This window comes from Lytechinus pictus, chromosome 15 (genome assembly GCF_037042905.1).
Source record: "Lytechinus pictus isolate F3 Inbred chromosome 15, Lp3.0, whole genome shotgun sequence".
Lineage (NCBI taxonomy): Eukaryota > Metazoa > Echinodermata > Echinoidea > Temnopleuroida > Toxopneustidae > Lytechinus > Lytechinus pictus.
Window position 1 is genome coordinate 16,475,162 of NC_087259.1, and position 19,256 is coordinate 16,494,417.

At 37.7% G+C, this 19,256-nt stretch overlaps 2 protein-coding genes across 2 annotated transcripts; one reads left to right on the top strand and one right to left on the bottom strand.

Moving 5' to 3' along the window:
- The first annotated feature begins 2,217 nt into the window (after positions 1 to 2,217).
- On the top strand, positions 2,218 to 15,108 carry LOC129277820 (uncharacterized). Its single transcript, XM_064110520.1, has 8 exons — positions 2,218 to 2,516; positions 4,672 to 4,878; positions 5,800 to 5,946; positions 6,827 to 7,099; positions 9,393 to 9,447; positions 10,139 to 10,333; positions 11,727 to 12,026; positions 14,039 to 15,108. Exons 2-8 carry the CDS (start codon positions 4,697 to 4,699, stop codon positions 14,456 to 14,458), a joined length of 1,572 nt encoding a protein of 523 aa, XP_063966590.1. The 5' UTR covers positions 2,218 to 2,516; positions 4,672 to 4,696; the 3' UTR covers positions 14,459 to 15,108.
- Positions 15,109 to 15,886: 778 nt separating this feature from the next.
- On the bottom strand, positions 15,887 to 18,076 carry LOC129277336 (golgin subfamily A member 6-like protein 22). The gene is made up of 2 exons (XM_054913527.2): positions 18,043 to 18,076; positions 15,887 to 17,790 (listed from the first exon to the last, which is right to left on the bottom strand). Exons 1-2 carry the CDS (start codon positions 18,074 to 18,076, stop codon positions 15,887 to 15,889), a joined length of 1,938 nt encoding a protein of 645 aa, XP_054769502.2.
- Positions 18,077 to 19,256: the final 1,180 nt, after the last annotated feature.

Below are 19,256 nucleotides of genomic sequence, written 5' to 3' on the forward strand. Positions count from 1 at the left end.
AGCTTGACATGCCCCACTCGGCCCTGGTGGTCGGTCCAGTTCCTGGCCTCCGCAGCTTGCGATGTCTCTTCCACTCGGCCTCGGCCTCCGCAGACTGTGTTGCCCCTTGATGAGTAGCCCCCAGATCAGAGATGTGGCTTCAACGAATTAGTGGACGAGATCGAGCCCCCAATGATGACATGAATTTTGACCAATCATGTCGGTGGAGAACCGGCGCGCCGCGGCGGCAGCTGGGGTCGTTATCTCGTCACCGAGGCCGTCCCTCAGTTTTAACTTCAACTGCCTATACTAACATCTGTAGTCTATTCTAGCTTAAGTGGTTCTCCCTGAATTACTTAAATTAACCTCCTTAATTATATACCCTACCGTTACTAGGACTTACTGTAAGATTTCTATAAAGTAATTCAAAGAATTTCAAATAACAGATGTGCATAAAGCAACACATTCTTATTAATAAAAGACACTTCCTGTGCATCTGTCAACTACATTCATAATTGCTAGAGCACTGTATTTGCTATTTATGACACCTGTATGAAAATGCTTTACCTAATAAGAAATATTTCTAACACCTGTACAAAATATGACATCAACCTGGTACACTTGTATTCTAAAAGGGGGGTATCAAACGTTTCCAACGCTTGCTTTTAAAATATTCAAAACATACGTACATGCTTGTCTACAAGACAACCCTAACCTGGACAAGAAAATATGTTGAAAATATGTTGAACACATGTTTAAACTGAAACATTCTATAATTAAATTTCTTTCCTGACACATGGTGACAGAGGGGATCAATGGGAGTTGAAGAAATAGTATTTTTTGGACACAACGCCAGAGGCAAGGCTTACAGGGATGGTCCGGGTAAAAATGTTTATATCTAAACAAATATAGTAAAATTCACAGAGCAAAATGCTGGAAATTTCATCAAAATCGGATAAGCAAATAGCGAAGTTACATTGAACATTAGGTGGGCTGATGATGCCACATCCCCACTTTCCCTTTTATGTTATTACATGATATAAATGTTTCATTATTTTATTCATGTGTAAATGATGTGTCTTCATTATGGTGAAATGGGTTGCGGCAATAAATAACGAATGCACTTAATCAGTTGTCAATCCAATTGTTTTATTTCTTGGTAGAAAATTTTTGAATAAACCTAAATTCATGTAAAAAAATACAAAAGAACAAGCGGGGAAATGAAATCATTAGCCCACCTAATGCCTAGCCAACGGTTTCATAGGAATAATGCAAATATTTAAGATTCAATAACTTTGTCATTTGTTATCCGATTTTGATCAAATTTTCAGCGTTCTGCTTTCTGAATTTTACTCTATTTATTTAATTATAAATATGTCCAGCCTGGATCGTCCCTTTAATGCGACTGGGTAATAATGGCTCCCCTCTTCGAAGAGCTCTATGCCTCATCCCCACTGTCGTACGATATACGAACGCCACGATTGGCCTTCCGTTGATGTTTGCTTTTTTTCCCCCTTTTTTTTTTTTGGGGGGGGGGGTTGAGGGTCTTTTTTGTGCTTTGCTTGTTGATGTTTGCTCCTTTTTTAGGTTGTTTATTTGTTTTGGTGTTTTTTCCATTGTTGCTGTTTGGGTATATTCGTGTAGGCCTATGGTGCGGGGTTTCCTGTCATCCGGGCCTGTCCTCTTTCTTTTTCACTTAATTTAGTACAAGGTAGTAGGCCTACACAATATATGAATTTTATATTACAAGTCAGTTTGATGTAATTTATAGATATTTATCATCAACAGTTATTACTTATGTATATATTCTTGCAGACACTTCTTTTTGATCGAACCAAATAAATGATGAAACAACCATGCATGTATTATTTGTATTATGTTACTCGAAAAGAAAATGATATCGTATTGATGTGTTGAATGAACTCATTGAATAACAACTTAAAGCAAAAAAAATTGATCGCGAGAATTTTGAACAGTTCAAATTTTTTCTGCGATCAGTTCGATTTCCACGACTGATCTGATACGATCTGATACGATCGCTACGATTATTCCACGATTGAAATGACTAATTACAATCATGGCACGAGTCGTGAAAATGGGAGCTAGGTATTACGTCAATAATATTTTCGGAATTATGAAGCAAGAAAAGTGTTTGACGTCACCACACAGCTCTTCGCGATCTTCACTATTTGCGATTCCTTTTCATCGTCGGGCTTCGCATGGGCGGACAAAAAAAGTATTATGCAATCAGACAAAACATTTCAAAGCTGAATGTAGCTCTCACAAAGTTTCGAGAATCGAAAGGGAGAATAACAATACATGCCCTCCCCCCCCCCCCCCCGCTGGACCGTAACAAAAATCTCATGAAATCTATGCGCACGTAAGTGACAGTATATGAAATATATGCAACGTGTGGATATATTTTTATGCTCAAACTATTGTTTGCATGATGCTACTCGACGAGTGCTGTACATCTAGGCTCGAGACAACCATCTAAAAATATGTAGCAATGTATGTATTGAAGCACCTGCGCCAAGGTAAGTCAAGTCATTTTGTTTATTTCGATGATCATTATTTGCTGGTTTCATTCATTGGTTAATTCTTTCTTTCATTCATTCTTGTTGCTGATTTTCTTCTTCTCCTGATCATGGCGATGATGATGATCAGGGACGGATCCAGGATTTTCCAAGGGGGGGGGCACATTTTTTTCCGAGGAAAAATTTGACAGGCAAAAAAAGTCTTCACTTTCAAAGGGGAGGGGGCACACTTCTGTTTTAACTGCATTTTTACATTACAACTTTAAACTTTGCTTCTCAAAGGGGGGGGGGGCACGGGCAGGCTTTGTGCCCCCAATCGATCCACTAGTGATAATGGTGATTTCGTAACTAGCTCCTACGCTGTAAAGTTATTGATTAATGTTGAGGTCATCGTTTGTTATGGTTTAATAAATTATCATTTCAGTTCGTACACACACATTATTGGCCTTCATTCTGAATATTGTCAAACGAGTGTCACAACTAACGTGCGAGTGAGTTATTAGAATAAAGGCCTGGTTTGAACACGTAGAAAAGTGAACTAAATTGAGGTTTTTATTGAAGCAGTGGCCTTTATTAGTGAGGCAAAGTTAATTTATTTTTAGAGGTTGCTGAATTTGATGACGAGGAATTTTTTAATATAATTTACGAGCGAGTGTAGAGTGTCTCGAACGAAAAAAATATTTTATATTCTATCAAAGAGGAATAGGTTCCTGTTTTTTTTAAGATTCATGACTACTGTCTTATGAATTTAAAAGTTGCACTTATGGATATTTTGAACTTTGAGTTTTATCCAGGTGAGTCATTGTGTGCTAAACGATTAGATACAGGGCAGTACCATGTCAATTTAATAGGGAAGGGAAATTTAAAGATGACGTTATTTTTCTCAATCATAGTATAGGATTATTACATAGTTAAAAGTCCTAACAACTCTGTATGATTTATTTTTTCCGACATTTTTTCCCTGTGACACGACTTTGCTCCGGCGACATCATGCTCCGGGCTTTGTACTTTACCTTTAAAGATAAATTCCAGTTGTGGGAACGATCTCAAAATGACCTTTTTACTTAATTTAATATAATGATCACCAAAGTGTCTGTTTTTATGAATAAAAAATAAGCGCCGAAGGATTCTGGAAGAAATTGTGTAATTGCTGAGAAATGAGCAAAATAAGCGCGGATTCGGTCACTGAGTCCGTCGGGTCTTTATTCCAGCAATAATAATAATACACTGTCCCACGTGTGCCTATCTGTGTTGCCGATCTTCAGTGTGATCGTTTTTTAGCTAGATATTATGATTTCACAAAGTTCAGTTTATGTAACTGTACCAGATCCCCGATGATATATCAATACTTTACCTTGGTTTTACAGACTTTCTCACGAAATCAGTGTTTTACTGCAATTACGTTCATTTAGCTTTACCTTTACCCGAGATTCTGGAAGAGTGCTGTGGATCCCAGCAGTCAGGCTTCCAGTTCTGTGCCATTTTCATCCGTCTCAATGATTGGTGTGGTGTACGTCTGCTCAGTGTCGTTTTGGCTCAGATCTTTATCTTCTATTGGGGGTTTGCTAGTCATATGATGAGCAGAACCGCTGGTCTGCCCACACCTTGTCCAGTCTGATCTTGAAGCTATTCACAGTCTGAGCTGTAACTACTTCTTCAGGGAGCGAGTTCCAGTCATTTACGACCTGACTAAATGAATCTTGCACATCTTGCCTGACTTTGGTCAAGCATCTGGGCTTAGAAAGCTTCTGACTGTGACCTCTTGTATTGCCTGCTGCAAGTTCAAAGTAGACATCACTCGTCTAAGACATATAGGTTTAGGGTTGCAGCAGGGTTTTATGTTAGGTTTAGGGTAGGGAATAGTGTTAAATCCAGGGTCGAAGTTGGTCATCCCAATAGTGCGTGGAATTTACAGAGGAGCAATTGCCGCCGGAGCAAATGTAATGGAACGTTATCCATATTCTCCTATTTTCTTTTTTTCAATACTAAAAAGTCGAAGGGTTAACCGTCCATTGTGTAGCCCTTGGTTGTTTGTCGTAAAGGCACTTGCAACATTCGTAGGAAAGTTGTTAAATGCAAAAATATTCAGTTGCAATTAATTGCCGCTCAGAAAGCAGCATTCGATATATCTCTTACATTAACATTCGTCATTTAGAAAGTTTCCTGGTTCGGTGATCTCCATGCCATGCCCGAACAATAGCACCATGGTCGACCACGGATGCGATGACGACGGTAGCCATGAAATATTGATGAGCAGGCCACCAAATGACAGTGAAGACGATAAGACTGTTGTTGGTTTAGGAGGGAGAGTTTATGCATTGACTGTCCTGACAGTACTTACAATTACAAGGAGTATCCAAGAGTGAGTATTCGAGTATGATTAGAGTATTCGAATATTGAATTATTCTTAATGAGTTTCTTAATTATCTGCTTCCATCAAGGGCGGTGGCAAGATGTTTTTCATAAAGTGTCAAGGTCGACAACCTAAGTGAGATGTCAAAATTTCTCGTCACTACTTAAAAAAATCAGAGGGTAGCCAACAAATAATAGTGCCGCCCTGATCTCCAAATCTAGTTAAATCTGAATTTTGTTATTTCCATAGACTTTTGTACAAGGATCAACTTGTTCCGCTAGGAGATGAGCTAATACTAATGAGTTCCTATTAAATACATGTATCACGAATTTGGGGACATGATTCCGATGTCACCAACCAGTTGAGGTCAAGTTCATTCCAAATCAATATGTTTGGAACTTGAAGAAGTTTATATATATTATACATGTATATAATGTTTTTTGTAATGATTATTGACCAAGACAAGGTTGCCTGTAGAACATCAAGAACATTATGTTATAGTCAATGGTTTTAAAGGTTGATTCTTTGTTTAGATTATAACTTATTTTCAAAAATATGTTTTATTTCAAAGAAATTTCTGCAAAATATTTATCAAGTAACATAGATCACATTATATCTCCAGCAGGTTACAATGTCATGAATGCTAAAGGATTGCGCAATGTACCCAGGGTCCATATTCTAATATTGTGAGCAATTCCACCTTGGGTTTGGCGCCTTTTTGAAATTCAGCGGTAAAATGATTGCTCTTACACGCTTTTCTATTCTTTTTAAAGGGTTTAAAGGAGAGTAAATTTTATTATTTTGTATAAAAATGAAATGACAAAAACATGAATTTCTATGGTCATTTAGCTCACTTCCTAATTATTCATAATATCACCGAATGGTTATTTTTTTTAATTATGCTAATTTCATGTTCCAATACGTGATTAGATACCTCCTCATCGTCACAATATCTGGAATGGCAGGTGAGTTAAAGTTCGGGAAAACACAATGTCAGGTGATCAACGAAACAGGATCACGTGACTACCTTCGTGATCTCAACATGACCGGGGAGGAATTGTGCTCGGAACGAGGGAGGTAAGATGGGAATTAACTTCAATGGGTATACTCCGATTTTTATTACCTCTGGTTGATCCAAACGAATGGTTAACTTTTAAAAGAGTGAAATGTGAGTTTGAAAGCAGCAAAATGAGCCCCCCCCCCAAAAAAAAAAAGGGGGGGTCTGTAAAATCATTTGATAAAATACTGCATTTTAAAGAAATTGAGTCACTTCATTTTAACTGCTCTGGTCCGTGGTGAAATATCACGCGTTTCCATAATGAATATGTAAACCCTCCTTTAACAACCCAAATATATTTTCAGCTATCATTACACATTCCATTAGGATTTAAATGATTAAAAATAATATAGAATGTAGGCCTATTATTTCTACACCGTGTATACACATAATATGTTTTAAAGAAAAAACAAATGATTTCGTGGAATCGTAGGTCCACTGAAATTGGTATTAGCTATATAGGCCGATTGCTTTGTTGCCCGATGAAAATTCAAACTACAAAATGCAGTGATCATGGTGATTGTCTTGATTTTGTTACTGAATCTGATAAAATTACAATCGATGGGAATGTCTAAAGTCACTCTAGGCCTAAATTGGTTTCAAACGTCATATAAAAATATTAGACCAACAATGTGTTGTATTGACCTATTTTTTATTTTGTTTTCAAATAACATTACTCCTAAAACAAAGCCTCTTTTCAATGTTTCAAATCTACACACAATAAATGCAATTTGATTAAAGTGTCATGCAGTCATTTACCTTTACATATAATATGCTGCATTTTTAGGCTATTAAATAATGAAAATAGATAATAAAAACAAAATGGTAATTCTCAACTAAATAACATACGTTTTTTTTTATTTTGTATCCCCATCCCCCTGCCATCTTTCCCGCGAGAAGATGCTCTGAGAACAGCACGTTCTTCTTGCCTGATGTGTGTGGCATTCGATACACAGGACGGGGTACAACCTATGACGTATTAGCCGGACCAATCTATCTCACCGTTCAGGGTATTGTCACGGTGCCACTCATAGGCTTGGTTCAAGGCTTTTCCATGAGCCAGCCCATATCAATTTCGATGTTTACTATGCTTTCCACACTCTTCATCCTGCTGACAGCCTTCGTCGACGACTACTGGGCAGTGGTCTTACTCCGGTTTCTTTTTGGCATATTGTAAGAAGAAAACCTCTTTGTTTAATCCCTTGATTGTCTTTATAAATGTGGAATATTTGAACAAGTAATGTGTGTTAACCGTATTTATTCTAATGCCAGAGCAAAATTATAATTTTCATATGCTTTGTAAACTAGTGATGTGGATCTAATTTTTTATTATTATTAGCATTATTACCTGCCCTCATCTCAAGAACATGAACGGTGCATTATTATAAGTCAGTAAGCCTAACTACTGGCTCGGTGTAAAAATGGCAGAGGTAAAAATGGCAGAGGTAAAAATGGCAAAGGTAAAAATGGCAGAGGTAAAAATGGCAAAGGTAAAAATGGCAGAGGTAAAAATGGCAAAGGTAAAACTGGCAGAGGTAAAACTGGCAAAGGTAAAAATGGCAGAGGTAAAAATGGCAAAGGTAAAAATGGCACAGGAAAAAATGGCACAGGTAATAATGGCAAAGGTAAAAATGATAGAGGTATAAATGGTCAGTTTTAAACCCCATGCCAAAAAACCCAAAAGCCCCTCCATGTACAGTAGATTAAATATGAAAGGTTCTGAGAAGAAATTTGGAATTATAATGTTTGACTAATGGAAAGGGTAACATTTTCAAATGATGCTGTAGATCTTCTGCACCAAATTGATAACACTTGAGTTGGTATTTCTTATTTTTTCCTGGACTTACATGCACGGTCTTCTCATGTCAAATCGCTCTTCTAATATTCAAATTTGAAGCACACTTTGGATCCCAAGTATTACACTTCATTCATTACAGGGGAAATTCACACTGACATAAAGAATATTGTAGAAATAGCAGAACATAATTAAAATGATACTGGTGGGGGTTTTAGGGAATCCATCAAAGATTTAAAAAGCTGTTAGAATTTTACATTTTAACGGTGACGTCATTTGCGAGCAGTTTTCCCGCATATGGTGTAATAAAAAATATCAATGAAATGTCAATTTCAAAAAAAAAAAAACGAAAATGGCTTTTATTGTAACATACAAATCATTTCACATCCGCACCTGAAAGATTTTTTTTAGCAATCATGAACCACTGATTAAAAGATTGAAAAGTATACATTTTGGTGCATTAAATACGGGGCAGCTGCTAGTATATGACGTCACAGATCATAAAAACTCAAACTTCTAATAACTATCTTTATCTTTGATGGGCTTGCCGCAAACTTTCACCAATATATTTTTCTGCTAATTTTACACTAAACCATTTGTCAGGGTGAATTTCCCCTTCAAAACAGGTCGATAGAATGGTACCTAAGAAACACCTAAAAATTCAAATCCCTGATTTGCTACACATTTCAAAATTAATGCGGTAACCGTTACCATAGAAACTAAGTTAGGAACCTGACATCCACTTGGACTAGGTGCAATGAGGTATTGCTCTGAAAAAATGAACACTAGTTGCTATTATTATATCATCTACATTAAACTATATACGTATCATATCAATATCTATTCGGATCCATTATGATGTTGAAATATGAAAAATTGCTTTTATTGCAGAACGTTTTGTTATTTTTCTGTTATCCAAGTTATGCCAGTGGTTCAAAGAAATCCCGAATTTGTCTATTTCAGTGTGTTAATGGTAGCGCACATTGGTCTTTACATTAAAATTTGTTGGTTATGTATGGGATGAAGTGCTGTTCTACTATACGAACTGGCCAAGATAAATACTTTCATCAATCACTAATTGAAATTATTTTGGCATGAAATAGTTTGAGTTTGATCATATCAACGATAAAGTATAGACCTAAAATGATGACAGAAAAATCCATATAATATCTAATCAGTTCATAATACTCCTTTCGTCGAGAGGAGTCCATTCAAGTTCAATAACTATGACTGATATTAACCGAAAAGGTTCAGTTTTTTTCCTTGTTGATGTAGCATATCATGATCTTTACCTCTGCCATTTTTACCTCTGCCATATTTACCTCTGCCATTATTACCTCTGCCATTTTTACCTCTGCCATTTTTACCTCTGCCATTTTTACCTCTGCCATTTTTACCTCTACCATTTTTACCTCTGCCATTTTTACCTCTGCCATAATTACCTCTGCCATTTTTACCTCTGCCATTTTTACCTCTGCCATTTTTACCTCTGCCATTATTACCTCTGCCATTATTACCTCTGCCATTTTTACCCGGCACCTAACTTATACCCTCTTTAATACCATTTTAAATTAATGCAATTTACGGACAACTCCAGGCGTAAATGGCCCTTAAATTTTTTTTTTTTAATAACACAAAATGTGACGTACATTGCCCTTTTTTCATTTTCAGCTCTGGTCCCATCGGTCCGCTTAAATTGGCTTACCTCACGCGAATATTCCCGAAGGTGAGTCTATATTATCAAGAAAAGCATCAGTGCGGGAGGGGGTTGTCATCGTGATGTGAACATGATCTAGGACCACCCCCAATGAAAAAATGAATGAATAGATAGATAGATAAATAAAATAGTAATATTAATAAATAAATAAATAAATGAATAAATAAATAACAATACTAAAACAATACATAAGTAATGATAAAAATATATAAATTAAAAAAGAATAATTATAATAATAAAACCAAAATAAAATTTGGAATCACTTTTAGTGAACAGTGGCATCTTTTATCCAAAGTGTCAACTGTGCCAAAATGAAGAAAATGGGAACCATTATCATGGTCAACGTGATTGTAATCACTGGCGTTGAGAACTTGGGACCGATACCCCCCCCCCCCCCTACCCCCAAAAAAGATTCCACGACCGAAAAAGGAGCCAAAGAAGACGTTAAAGAAAATGAAAACGAAAAGGGTAAAATGTTTAATTATTTTCTGGAAATTATGTCAAAATAATTATGTCGTCACAAAATTAATTTTCATTTTCTAACGGGTAAAATATTTTGCTCGCTAGCTTGTTCGCTTCGAGTGTTGGTTTTTGTCGGGAATTAATTATCATCATACTGCAGTTTTTTTTTCTCCACCATATCCGCTTGAATTCTGAAGTTCTCTGAACCTATATCGTTTCTGGCCCATTACCTCAACAGGAAGTTCACACCATCGTCTTGGGGTTGGCAACCTACGGCGTAACCTTGGGTTACGGTGCCTCTTACCTATTCGCCTATGTGACAGAAAGCATCGGCTGGAGATTGTGTTATACAACCACTGGATCAGCAGGCCTAGTCCTAGCCATACTCTGCTTTTTTATGGCTGATCCAAAAAGACCAGACTCCCATGGCAAGGTATGTTCATGAAAGTATATCGCGGACAGCGAGGAAGGGATAGGGGTTGGTAAGAAGTCCGGGGGGGGGGGGCACTACCATTGACGAGTGGATACCATGCGTGAACATGGGGTTTCGAAAAGCACCCTAAACAAGTATTTTCCATGTTCTGAAAATGCACCCCTTAACAAGTTTGGCGTGTGAAACCCTACCCTTAAGTATTGGAAACAAAACGGTACCCTTGACAGGCATTCCCTGTGACCCCCTTAACAAGTACAGCGATAGTTAACAGCCCAGCAATCCCTTTCTAGTATGTGAGTTACAATTACATCAGAGAAGCAAATAAAAAAAAAAATAATAATGGAGTGATTAGTAAGTTTCCAATCAATTTTGTATTTGATTTGATTCCATGAAGATGTGATGAAATATCAATTGAGTTAATCACTTCCAGAAGTGCAGGCCGGCGCGATCGGACGTACGTCGGCGTTACCTTTTAACATTAGGTTTTAGTACCGCCCACCTCTCAATCCTCGCTCAAATCGGACCCTAACACCTAGTTTCGAGCAAAAAGTACATCCTTTATATACCATTTCAGTGTTTTATACCCTCGCAAATTGGACCGTAAACTTTCCTCGCGAAATATATACCCTTTTTCAGTATTTTAGTGTTTTGACACCCTTATTACGTTACGTACGCAACGTGCCGCCCAATCTTGAAAAAATACAATTTTTACGTGTTTCTTTGGTCGCGCATGGTATCCACTCGTTATTATGAGGGATACAATCCCATGTTGTTGATATATACATGTATGTGGGCGTGAATATTACACGAAATGAATCGAGAAAATAATAAAGTAATTGCAGAACAACAGTGCCGTAGCCTATTTCAAAGTTCCCCAGAGCTGTGGCTTTAGAATTTTCTGTCAAGTACAGGTTGAAGAAAGTCTCCGCCAGGAAACGAACACTGGTATGTGGCTTTGAATGTTTATGACTTGTAACCACAAATTAACATATCCCCAACTTTTAGGCCTACAATTTACCTTTGCCGAATTATTAGTTGATTCTGCCGGGAAATTTGGTTGATATCTGTTGATATTGACTTGTTATATTGGTAGGAATTATACCATGCATATTCAACAACAGAACTTTACTTTGACCAATCCTGTAACTGTATTTATATTAGCGTGTGAAAAAACATGTAATGTCGCCGAATAACTTTTGACTGTTTAGAAATGGCAAACCAATTCAATGCACCGTTAAAAGAATTCGAAACGATATCAGTTTTTATTCATCCAATTAACCATGATAACTTAAATAAGATCATGTCAGTATTATAACAAAAAATTACCGTTAACACGATTAAATATTTGTGTAGACTTGAGGAAACAATTTCCGTTTTGATCATTTTCTCTCAGAAACAATACGTTAAATCGTCGTTTCGGTGGCATCACTCCAGTTTACGTCAAATAGCATGGCCGTGCCTGATATGCATACTCCTGGCCAGCATCGGACGTTTGTCAGCAACTCGCATCAGCTCATACAATCTCCCGGTCTACGTGACAGAATACTTTCCAGAATCGAATTCCGCTGCTGCGATAGGTTTAATCACCATTGTCTTAGGCGCGGCTGCCACCATCATTGGAGGCTGGACGGGCGATCGAATGCGGAAAGTTTTTGGTTTACGTGCGAGGCTTGGCTTCTGTCTTTTTATGCAGGTAATGACCACTCCCGGTAACTATCTTTTTCCCCGTCACCATCTTCCCGCCTTAATGACCCCTTCATATAGCGACCAAGTTAAGGCTGGCCTGAGGTAGTTCATAAAGCTCGTTCATAAAGATGTTCGTAAGTTACGAGTGACTTTACGAAAGACTGAAGACCTTTTTTAAGCGATAAATCAATTAACATTAATGAACATTAAAGGGGAATCCAGCCTTGGCCATAAAATGTTGTGTTTAGAAGGAGAAAAATAAATTAAACATAATGGTGAAAGTTTGAAAGAAATCTGACAAGCAATAAGAAAGTTATAGCTGTTTTAAAATTGAGATCACTAATTCTATGTAGATTTCAAATTGGCAACTGGGTAAGTAAATTATGACAAGGGGCAAGGACAACTTTCCCATAGGCCATGTACTTTATTATCAGGGATTTGTGGTTTTCTCCTAAGTACCCATTCCCCTGGGGCAGTAATCTAAATATAACCCAAAATTATGTCCTCATGAAAGAAAAATATAATTTGAAATAAAACTTTTGGGAAAAAGTGACATTTTAGCCAAAATATGTATTGGAGTACATGGAAGAGTAGTCCTTGCCTTACATCACTATGACATCCCATATGTGGCCAGTTTGAAGTCTCCATAGGTATAGTAATTACCAATATTTACAACTTTTTAAAATTCGTAACTTTCTTGTTGTTTGTCCAATATTGTTCAAACTTTCAGCAATCAACTTGTCTGATTTTTCTTTTCCTTATAAAAACAAGTTTTTATTTGGGTTGGATTCCCCTTTAAGGTGTATCATTTATCAAAATAAAAGGTCACCAGTCGCTCGTAAAGTCATTAGTATCATACAAAAAAAGCTTTATGAAACCCATCTTTGCTTTAACTCACTTTAGAAACGGTTTAAAACTCAACCTATATGAAAATATTATAGAATACAATTAGGACATTTGACGAACGAAGCTTGAGAAATAAATTATGCATTAATGGATAAATCTGATAAAGTGAAAAATTAATTAACTGATAAGCCACCAACAGTCTTTCATAAATATCTTATCATTATTTACTTCAGTTGACGACTTCATTCATTTAGATGTCAGATCAGACGATAATGTAGATGAAATGGGGGTATTGCAAACGATAACAAATGCCTACACTGTAACGTTGAAGAAGATGTTATCTATGCATTCTTCACTTGCGAGTTAAATTAACTTGTTTTGGTTTATTTACAGAGTTATCAAAGATGTGTTTCATAAAGAAATAAAAATCGACATAAATTGTCTATTCATTCTTGAGAACTTGAGAACTTGAGGATTTATACATTGTTTTAGTAATAGCTCTATGGTGTATTTATAAGTTTATTCTGGAAAGAAATTTAACTCAGTATGATAGAAGAGAAAATTGTCTTATATAATAATACTACTAATAATAACGGCATATTTACCCAGGGTAGTCACTTCAGTTCCGAAAACTGTCCTCCCAGCAGGCCCTGCTATTATTATTACCCCGGTTTTAGCACGGCTACCTTAATCGGGCGCTCGAGCATTCGAGGAATTTCTTCCTACCGGGTACCCATTCACCTCACCTGGGTTGAGTGCAGCACATTGTGGATGAATTTCTTGCCGAATATATGAGTTTAAAAGAGAGATAGCAGGAAAATTCGATTAATTGAAAAGATGCAAAAAAAGTAGACAATAGGCTACCAAGAAGACTATTTCACTACATTTGAATTCATCTGATATAACATTGTATATGCCATTGATTTGCATATTTTGTATCGCTGAATTTTAGAGTTTTTTTCTTTAATAAATCCTCGATCTTGAAGGAAATACAAAAAAAAAATAATGTAGATGAAACGATCTCCTGATCTTCGTTAGATGTGAAAACACATTCCTACGATATTAGAGAATGCAAATAGTCTGTCTTGTAGTTTTATCTTTGTTATAATATCTTCCTCGTAAATGTAACTAAAACACTTATCTTTCTTTGATGTTGTCATTATCCATTGTTAGGTCGTCATGGTGACGTTTTGGGCGGCGATGTACCAATTTTCCTTTATAGCTCTGCTGATACTACTAAGTCTCACTCTATTCGTTGGTGATTGGATTTCAATCCTCATTCTGGCTATCGTCTCCGATCTGACACCAGTCGACTCCAAGGCCCTCATCTTCGCCATCAACTCCTTCCTGAGCCATTCTTTAGTCGGACCTGTTAATTTGGTCGTTACCCCAGTCGCCACAGCGACGGGTCTTCGAACAGCACTCACACTACTGATTGGCTTGTTTGCAGGTTCCAGCGTCTTCTTTTTCTTCCTCCCCTTGGCATGTTCACTTGTCCCAGAGACAACACAGAGACATCATGGGGCAGAGCGAGTCGAAGAACAAACAGAAGTCATAGTCAGGAGGATGGACGAAACAACTCCTCTATTATGACCGAGATTAAAGGGTCGTGATAATACTTAAAAAAGCTATTGAATTAGTGTGACAATCATTAAACAAATTATTTCCCCAGGGGCACGTTGCAGAAAGAGTTGCAATCAAACACATCTCTAAAAATCAAGCGCAACTTCATTTTCAACCAATCAACAGCGCGCATTTTGGACTTGCGATTGATTTTTTGACTTGCGTTTAAACGCAACTCTTTCTGCAACGGGCCCCTGCTCTTTCTGTGCGGTTTTTTGGTATTATATAATCTGTACAATGTTTATGTTCAATATAACTTCTTAACTTTGTATCATAGGGGGGAATTAATATTTTCTGCTCGGAGAATGTATCTTAGTTTGGTTCATACAAATTCCATCTAAAACCATTCGCAATTTATGGGTGCATTGTGTTACGGTACATTCATTCCATTTTTATTTCATTTATTCATTCTTTAACTCAATTTCATTGATATTCATTTGGCATTTATTCAGTCGTGAACATGTTTTTTTAATATCTATTCGTGTTTTCTATAATTTCAATTTGTATTTGTTTGGCATAATTGAGAAATATACCTTCTTGTTTGGGTTCCTGTGTTAAGTTTTGGTTATAATTCGAAATATGCTTCAAATAAAAAATACTCGTTGATCGTGAAAAAGCGCAATTCTGTAGTTATTTCGCCAATGACTGCTTTCTCCAGGGTCCGCGGAACGGTTTTGAAAGTGAAGGGGGGGGGGGTGGCTGAGCCAAAAGCGTGGGTGGGGTGGCTGTTCATGCCAAATACCACAACCAGGTGGCAATTTTTACGTTTTTGGACAAGACGGGAGGGGCTGAAGTCCACCCAGTCCACTCGCCCCGTTTCCGTGGCACCTGTTTTTTTTTATCTGATACTTAGCCGTTCCTCCACCCCTCAGTCTCCCTCTTTTCTCTCCCCCCCCCCACCCTTCGCTGATCCATCCATCAATTTCTACCCTCTCTCACTCCCCCTCCCTTTTTGTCAAATTCTCCTCCTTCTATGTATTTCCCTATTCTGTATAATTATCTTCATCTCTTCTCCCTTTCTACCCCCCTCTTTCTCTCTCTCTTTCCCTCTACCATCTCTCTTTCCCGATCTTGGTTTATATCACACTCTTTTGTAATAAATCTGTAATGAAGATAAGCTTCTACAGAAGAGGTTATTTTGAAAGAAGGTTTTATTGGTCGTTCCTTCGGATTGTTATCGTTTTTGTTGTTTCGTCAAAACCAGTGTTTTCCGTTGATTTCACGATGAACATATTAAGTGAGAAATGCGCCTTTATTGTCGTTTGTCCTCGCTCAACAACATAACTCAAGATTATTTGACTCATAATAAGTGATTCCTATTTTCCAGTTTATCAACGGTTGATATTTACCTTTCGCGAAATGATATATTTCTCCATATCAGTTCATTCTAAATAGATCCTAAACACAACATACGAATCTTCTCCACCATTTCCGTCTCCTCCTCCCTCCATCAATGTCCTTGGATACCCCTTCCTCTGTTTCAGTCTTCCTGTCCTTGATTTTCTCCTCTACCAGGAACATAATCTTCACCCCCTCTTCCTCCTTTTCCATATGCTTTTTATTTTTCAGTACATCCTGCTCCAGTCTTGACTCACTCTCCATTAGCGCAAGTTTGTCTTTGTCCTCATCCTCATCCTTGCTTTGCATCCCCTCCCGGAATTCCCATATTACTTCATCCTTCTTTGCCGGCTTTTCCATCAGCCCAAACTTGTCTTTGTCCACAACCTCCTCCTTGCTCTGCATTCCTACAAGGAAGTCCCATATTTCTTCCTCCTTCTTTGCCAGTTTTTCCGTCAGCACAAACTTGTCTTTGTCCACAACCTCCTCCTTGCTCTGCATTCCTTCAAGGAATTCCCGTATTTCTTGCCCCTTCTTTGCCAGTTTTTCCGTCAGCACAAACTTGTCTTTGTCCCCATCCTCCTCCTTACTCTGCATTCCATCCAGGAATTCCCATAATTCTTCCTCCTTCTTTGCCGGCTTTTCCATCAGCTCAAACTTGTCTTTGATCTCACCCTCCTCTTTGCTTTGCATTCCCTCAAGGAATTCCCATAATTGTTCCTCCTTCTTTGCCGGGTTTTCAATCAGCTCAAACATGTCTTTGTCCTCAACCTCCTCCTTGCTCTGCATTCCTTCAAGGAATTCCCATAATTGTTCCTCCTTCTTTGCCGGCTTTTCCATCAGCTCAAACTTGTCTTTGATCTCACCCTCCTCTTTGCTTTGCCTTCCCTCAAGGAATTCCCATAATTGTTCCTCCTTCTTTGCCGGGTTTTCTATCAGCTCAAACATGTCTTTGTCCTCAACCTCCTCCTTGCTCTGCATTCCTTCAAGGAATTCCCATAATTGTTCCTCCTTCTTTGCCGGTTTTTCCATCAGTTCAAACATGTCTTTGTCCTCAACCTCCTCCTTGCTCTGCATTCCTACAAGGAATTCCCATAATTGTTCCTCCTTCTTTGACGGGTTTTCTATCAGCTCAAACATGTCTTTGTCCTCAACCTCCTCCTTGCTCTGCATTCCTTCAAGGAATTCCCATAATTGTTCCTCCTTCTTTGCCGGTTTTTCCATCAGTTCAAACATGTCTTTGTCCTCAACCTCCTCCTTGATCTGCATTCCTTCCAGGAATTCCCATAATTGTTCCTCCTTCTTTGACGGGTTTTCTATCAGCTCAAACATGTCTTTGTCCTCAACCTCCTCCATGCTCTGCATTCCTTCCAGGAATTCCCATAATTGTTCCTCCTTCTTTGACGGGTTTTCCATCAGCTCAAACATTTCTTTGTCCTCAACCTCCTCCATGCTCTGCATTCCTTCCAGGAATTCCCATAATTGTTCCTCCTTCTTTGACGGGTTTTCCATCAGCTCAAACATTTCTTTGTCCTCAACCTCCTCCTTGCTCTGCATTCCTTCAAGGAATTCCCATAATTGTTCCTCCTTCTTTGCAGGATTGTCCATCAGCCAAAACTTGTTTTTGTCCGGAATCACAACCTTGTCATCCACCTCGCCCGCCGGAACCTCATCTCTGTCTGGCTCCTTCTCTTGTTTCTCCTTCTTTTCCTCCTCCATCTCCTTGCTGTATGTTTCCTGCTCCTCCATCTGCTCCTTCTCCTCCTCCCCTTTCTGTTCATCCTCCTCCTCCTGCTCCTCGGGCACACCAGATGTTAAGGTTGATGGTACAAGTGTTGCCTGGTCTCTGAGCAGTTTGAGGAATGCGTCAATTTGCTCGACGTTGGTGTCATTGAGGTAAACGTACTTATCAAACTCGATGACATCTGCCAAGCGATCTTCAAATATTGGTATCGCTCGATTTGCTGGAATAAGAATGAGAAAAATAAAGGAGACAACCTTATAGGGATATTGAGAACTCTGAATGAGGGAATGAATCTTTATTTCGTTTCAATTCCGATAACAACATCAACAGTAAATTATTGCAATACAAGTAACAAAGAACAAAAAATAATTAATTACAGATTGATATATATAATACGCGTACGGTATACTACATTATTATGGAACATGGCAGCGTCCATGAGACAAGATGGAAAAGAAACGCGGTGACCTACCATTAAGCTTAGCTTGTGGGCCATAGGCCACCATAATGTTATAAACGTACATCATCAATCATTTAAAACCTATAAGAACAAGCAAACAAAAATATGAAACAAATTGGAGTAAATAACCAAAGTATTTACATACATATTTATAAAAGATACACGGAAAGGTAAAAAAAAATGTGGAATGCAGAATGCAAAACAAATTCAATTAGACCTAAAGTATAACGATCTGACATTTAAAAAGAAGAAAGAACAGAGGGGGGGGGGGGGAAGAGAAAAATATGAAAAGTAGTAGAGCTCTATTTTTGCATAGATATATGTGAAAAATACAATTTATACAAGATATAACTAGCAGACATTTGTTTACTGATCTCAGTATTTATTCAGTAAATCTGTCTTCAATTTGTTTCTAAAAACACTATTGCTTTAATGAAGTAAGAAGGGAGAGCCGAAAACTAGTTTTGACCAATGGCAAGTGGAGAAAAGAAACTTGTCTTGTGTAGTAAGAATAGATTTGGTCATTTTTAACACATACCGAAGCAAGGGCAAGTGGATGTTGTGTTTTATTTAATTGATACATAATGCAGCCGAGGTTAAGATCAAATATTTCATGTAAATTAAGGAACTTGTTTTCATAAAGCAAAATATTAGTATGAGATCGTGAACTTACTCCACACTCTAGTCTAATTACCCTTTTCTGGACTTTTAATAACCCATCTAAATGAACTTTAGCAGTGTTACCCCAGGAAAGGATGCCATAGGCCTAATTCAAGTAAGGCACAATGAGAGTTGAGTGCAATATGCATACAATTCTTTTTTGGAAATATACTTTCAAGGAATAAATGACTCCTGAATTTCTGGAAGGAAGTTAACATAAATAAGTTGTGTGAACTTTCCAATTCAGCTTACTCTCGATGTGTACCCCAAGGAATTTTGTACTCAAGACTTCAGTAATCTGAACATCGCTATATTATCTGGCAATGTTGCTAGGGTGTTGTTGAATAACATCTATTTTTTTTTTCTCAAAAAGATTTAAGGTATTTGATGATATTTACGCAGCACTCGTAGGATATAGGCCTATATAAACTCCCAAAAAATGAAATTTTGAACAATAGGCCTAATATTAAGCAAGATTATTTCGCCAGAAAGCAACATATAGCATAAACAAAAGCTCCCCTCCCAATTCTCGATTCATCCGTCATTTTTTCTCACCCCCCCCCCTC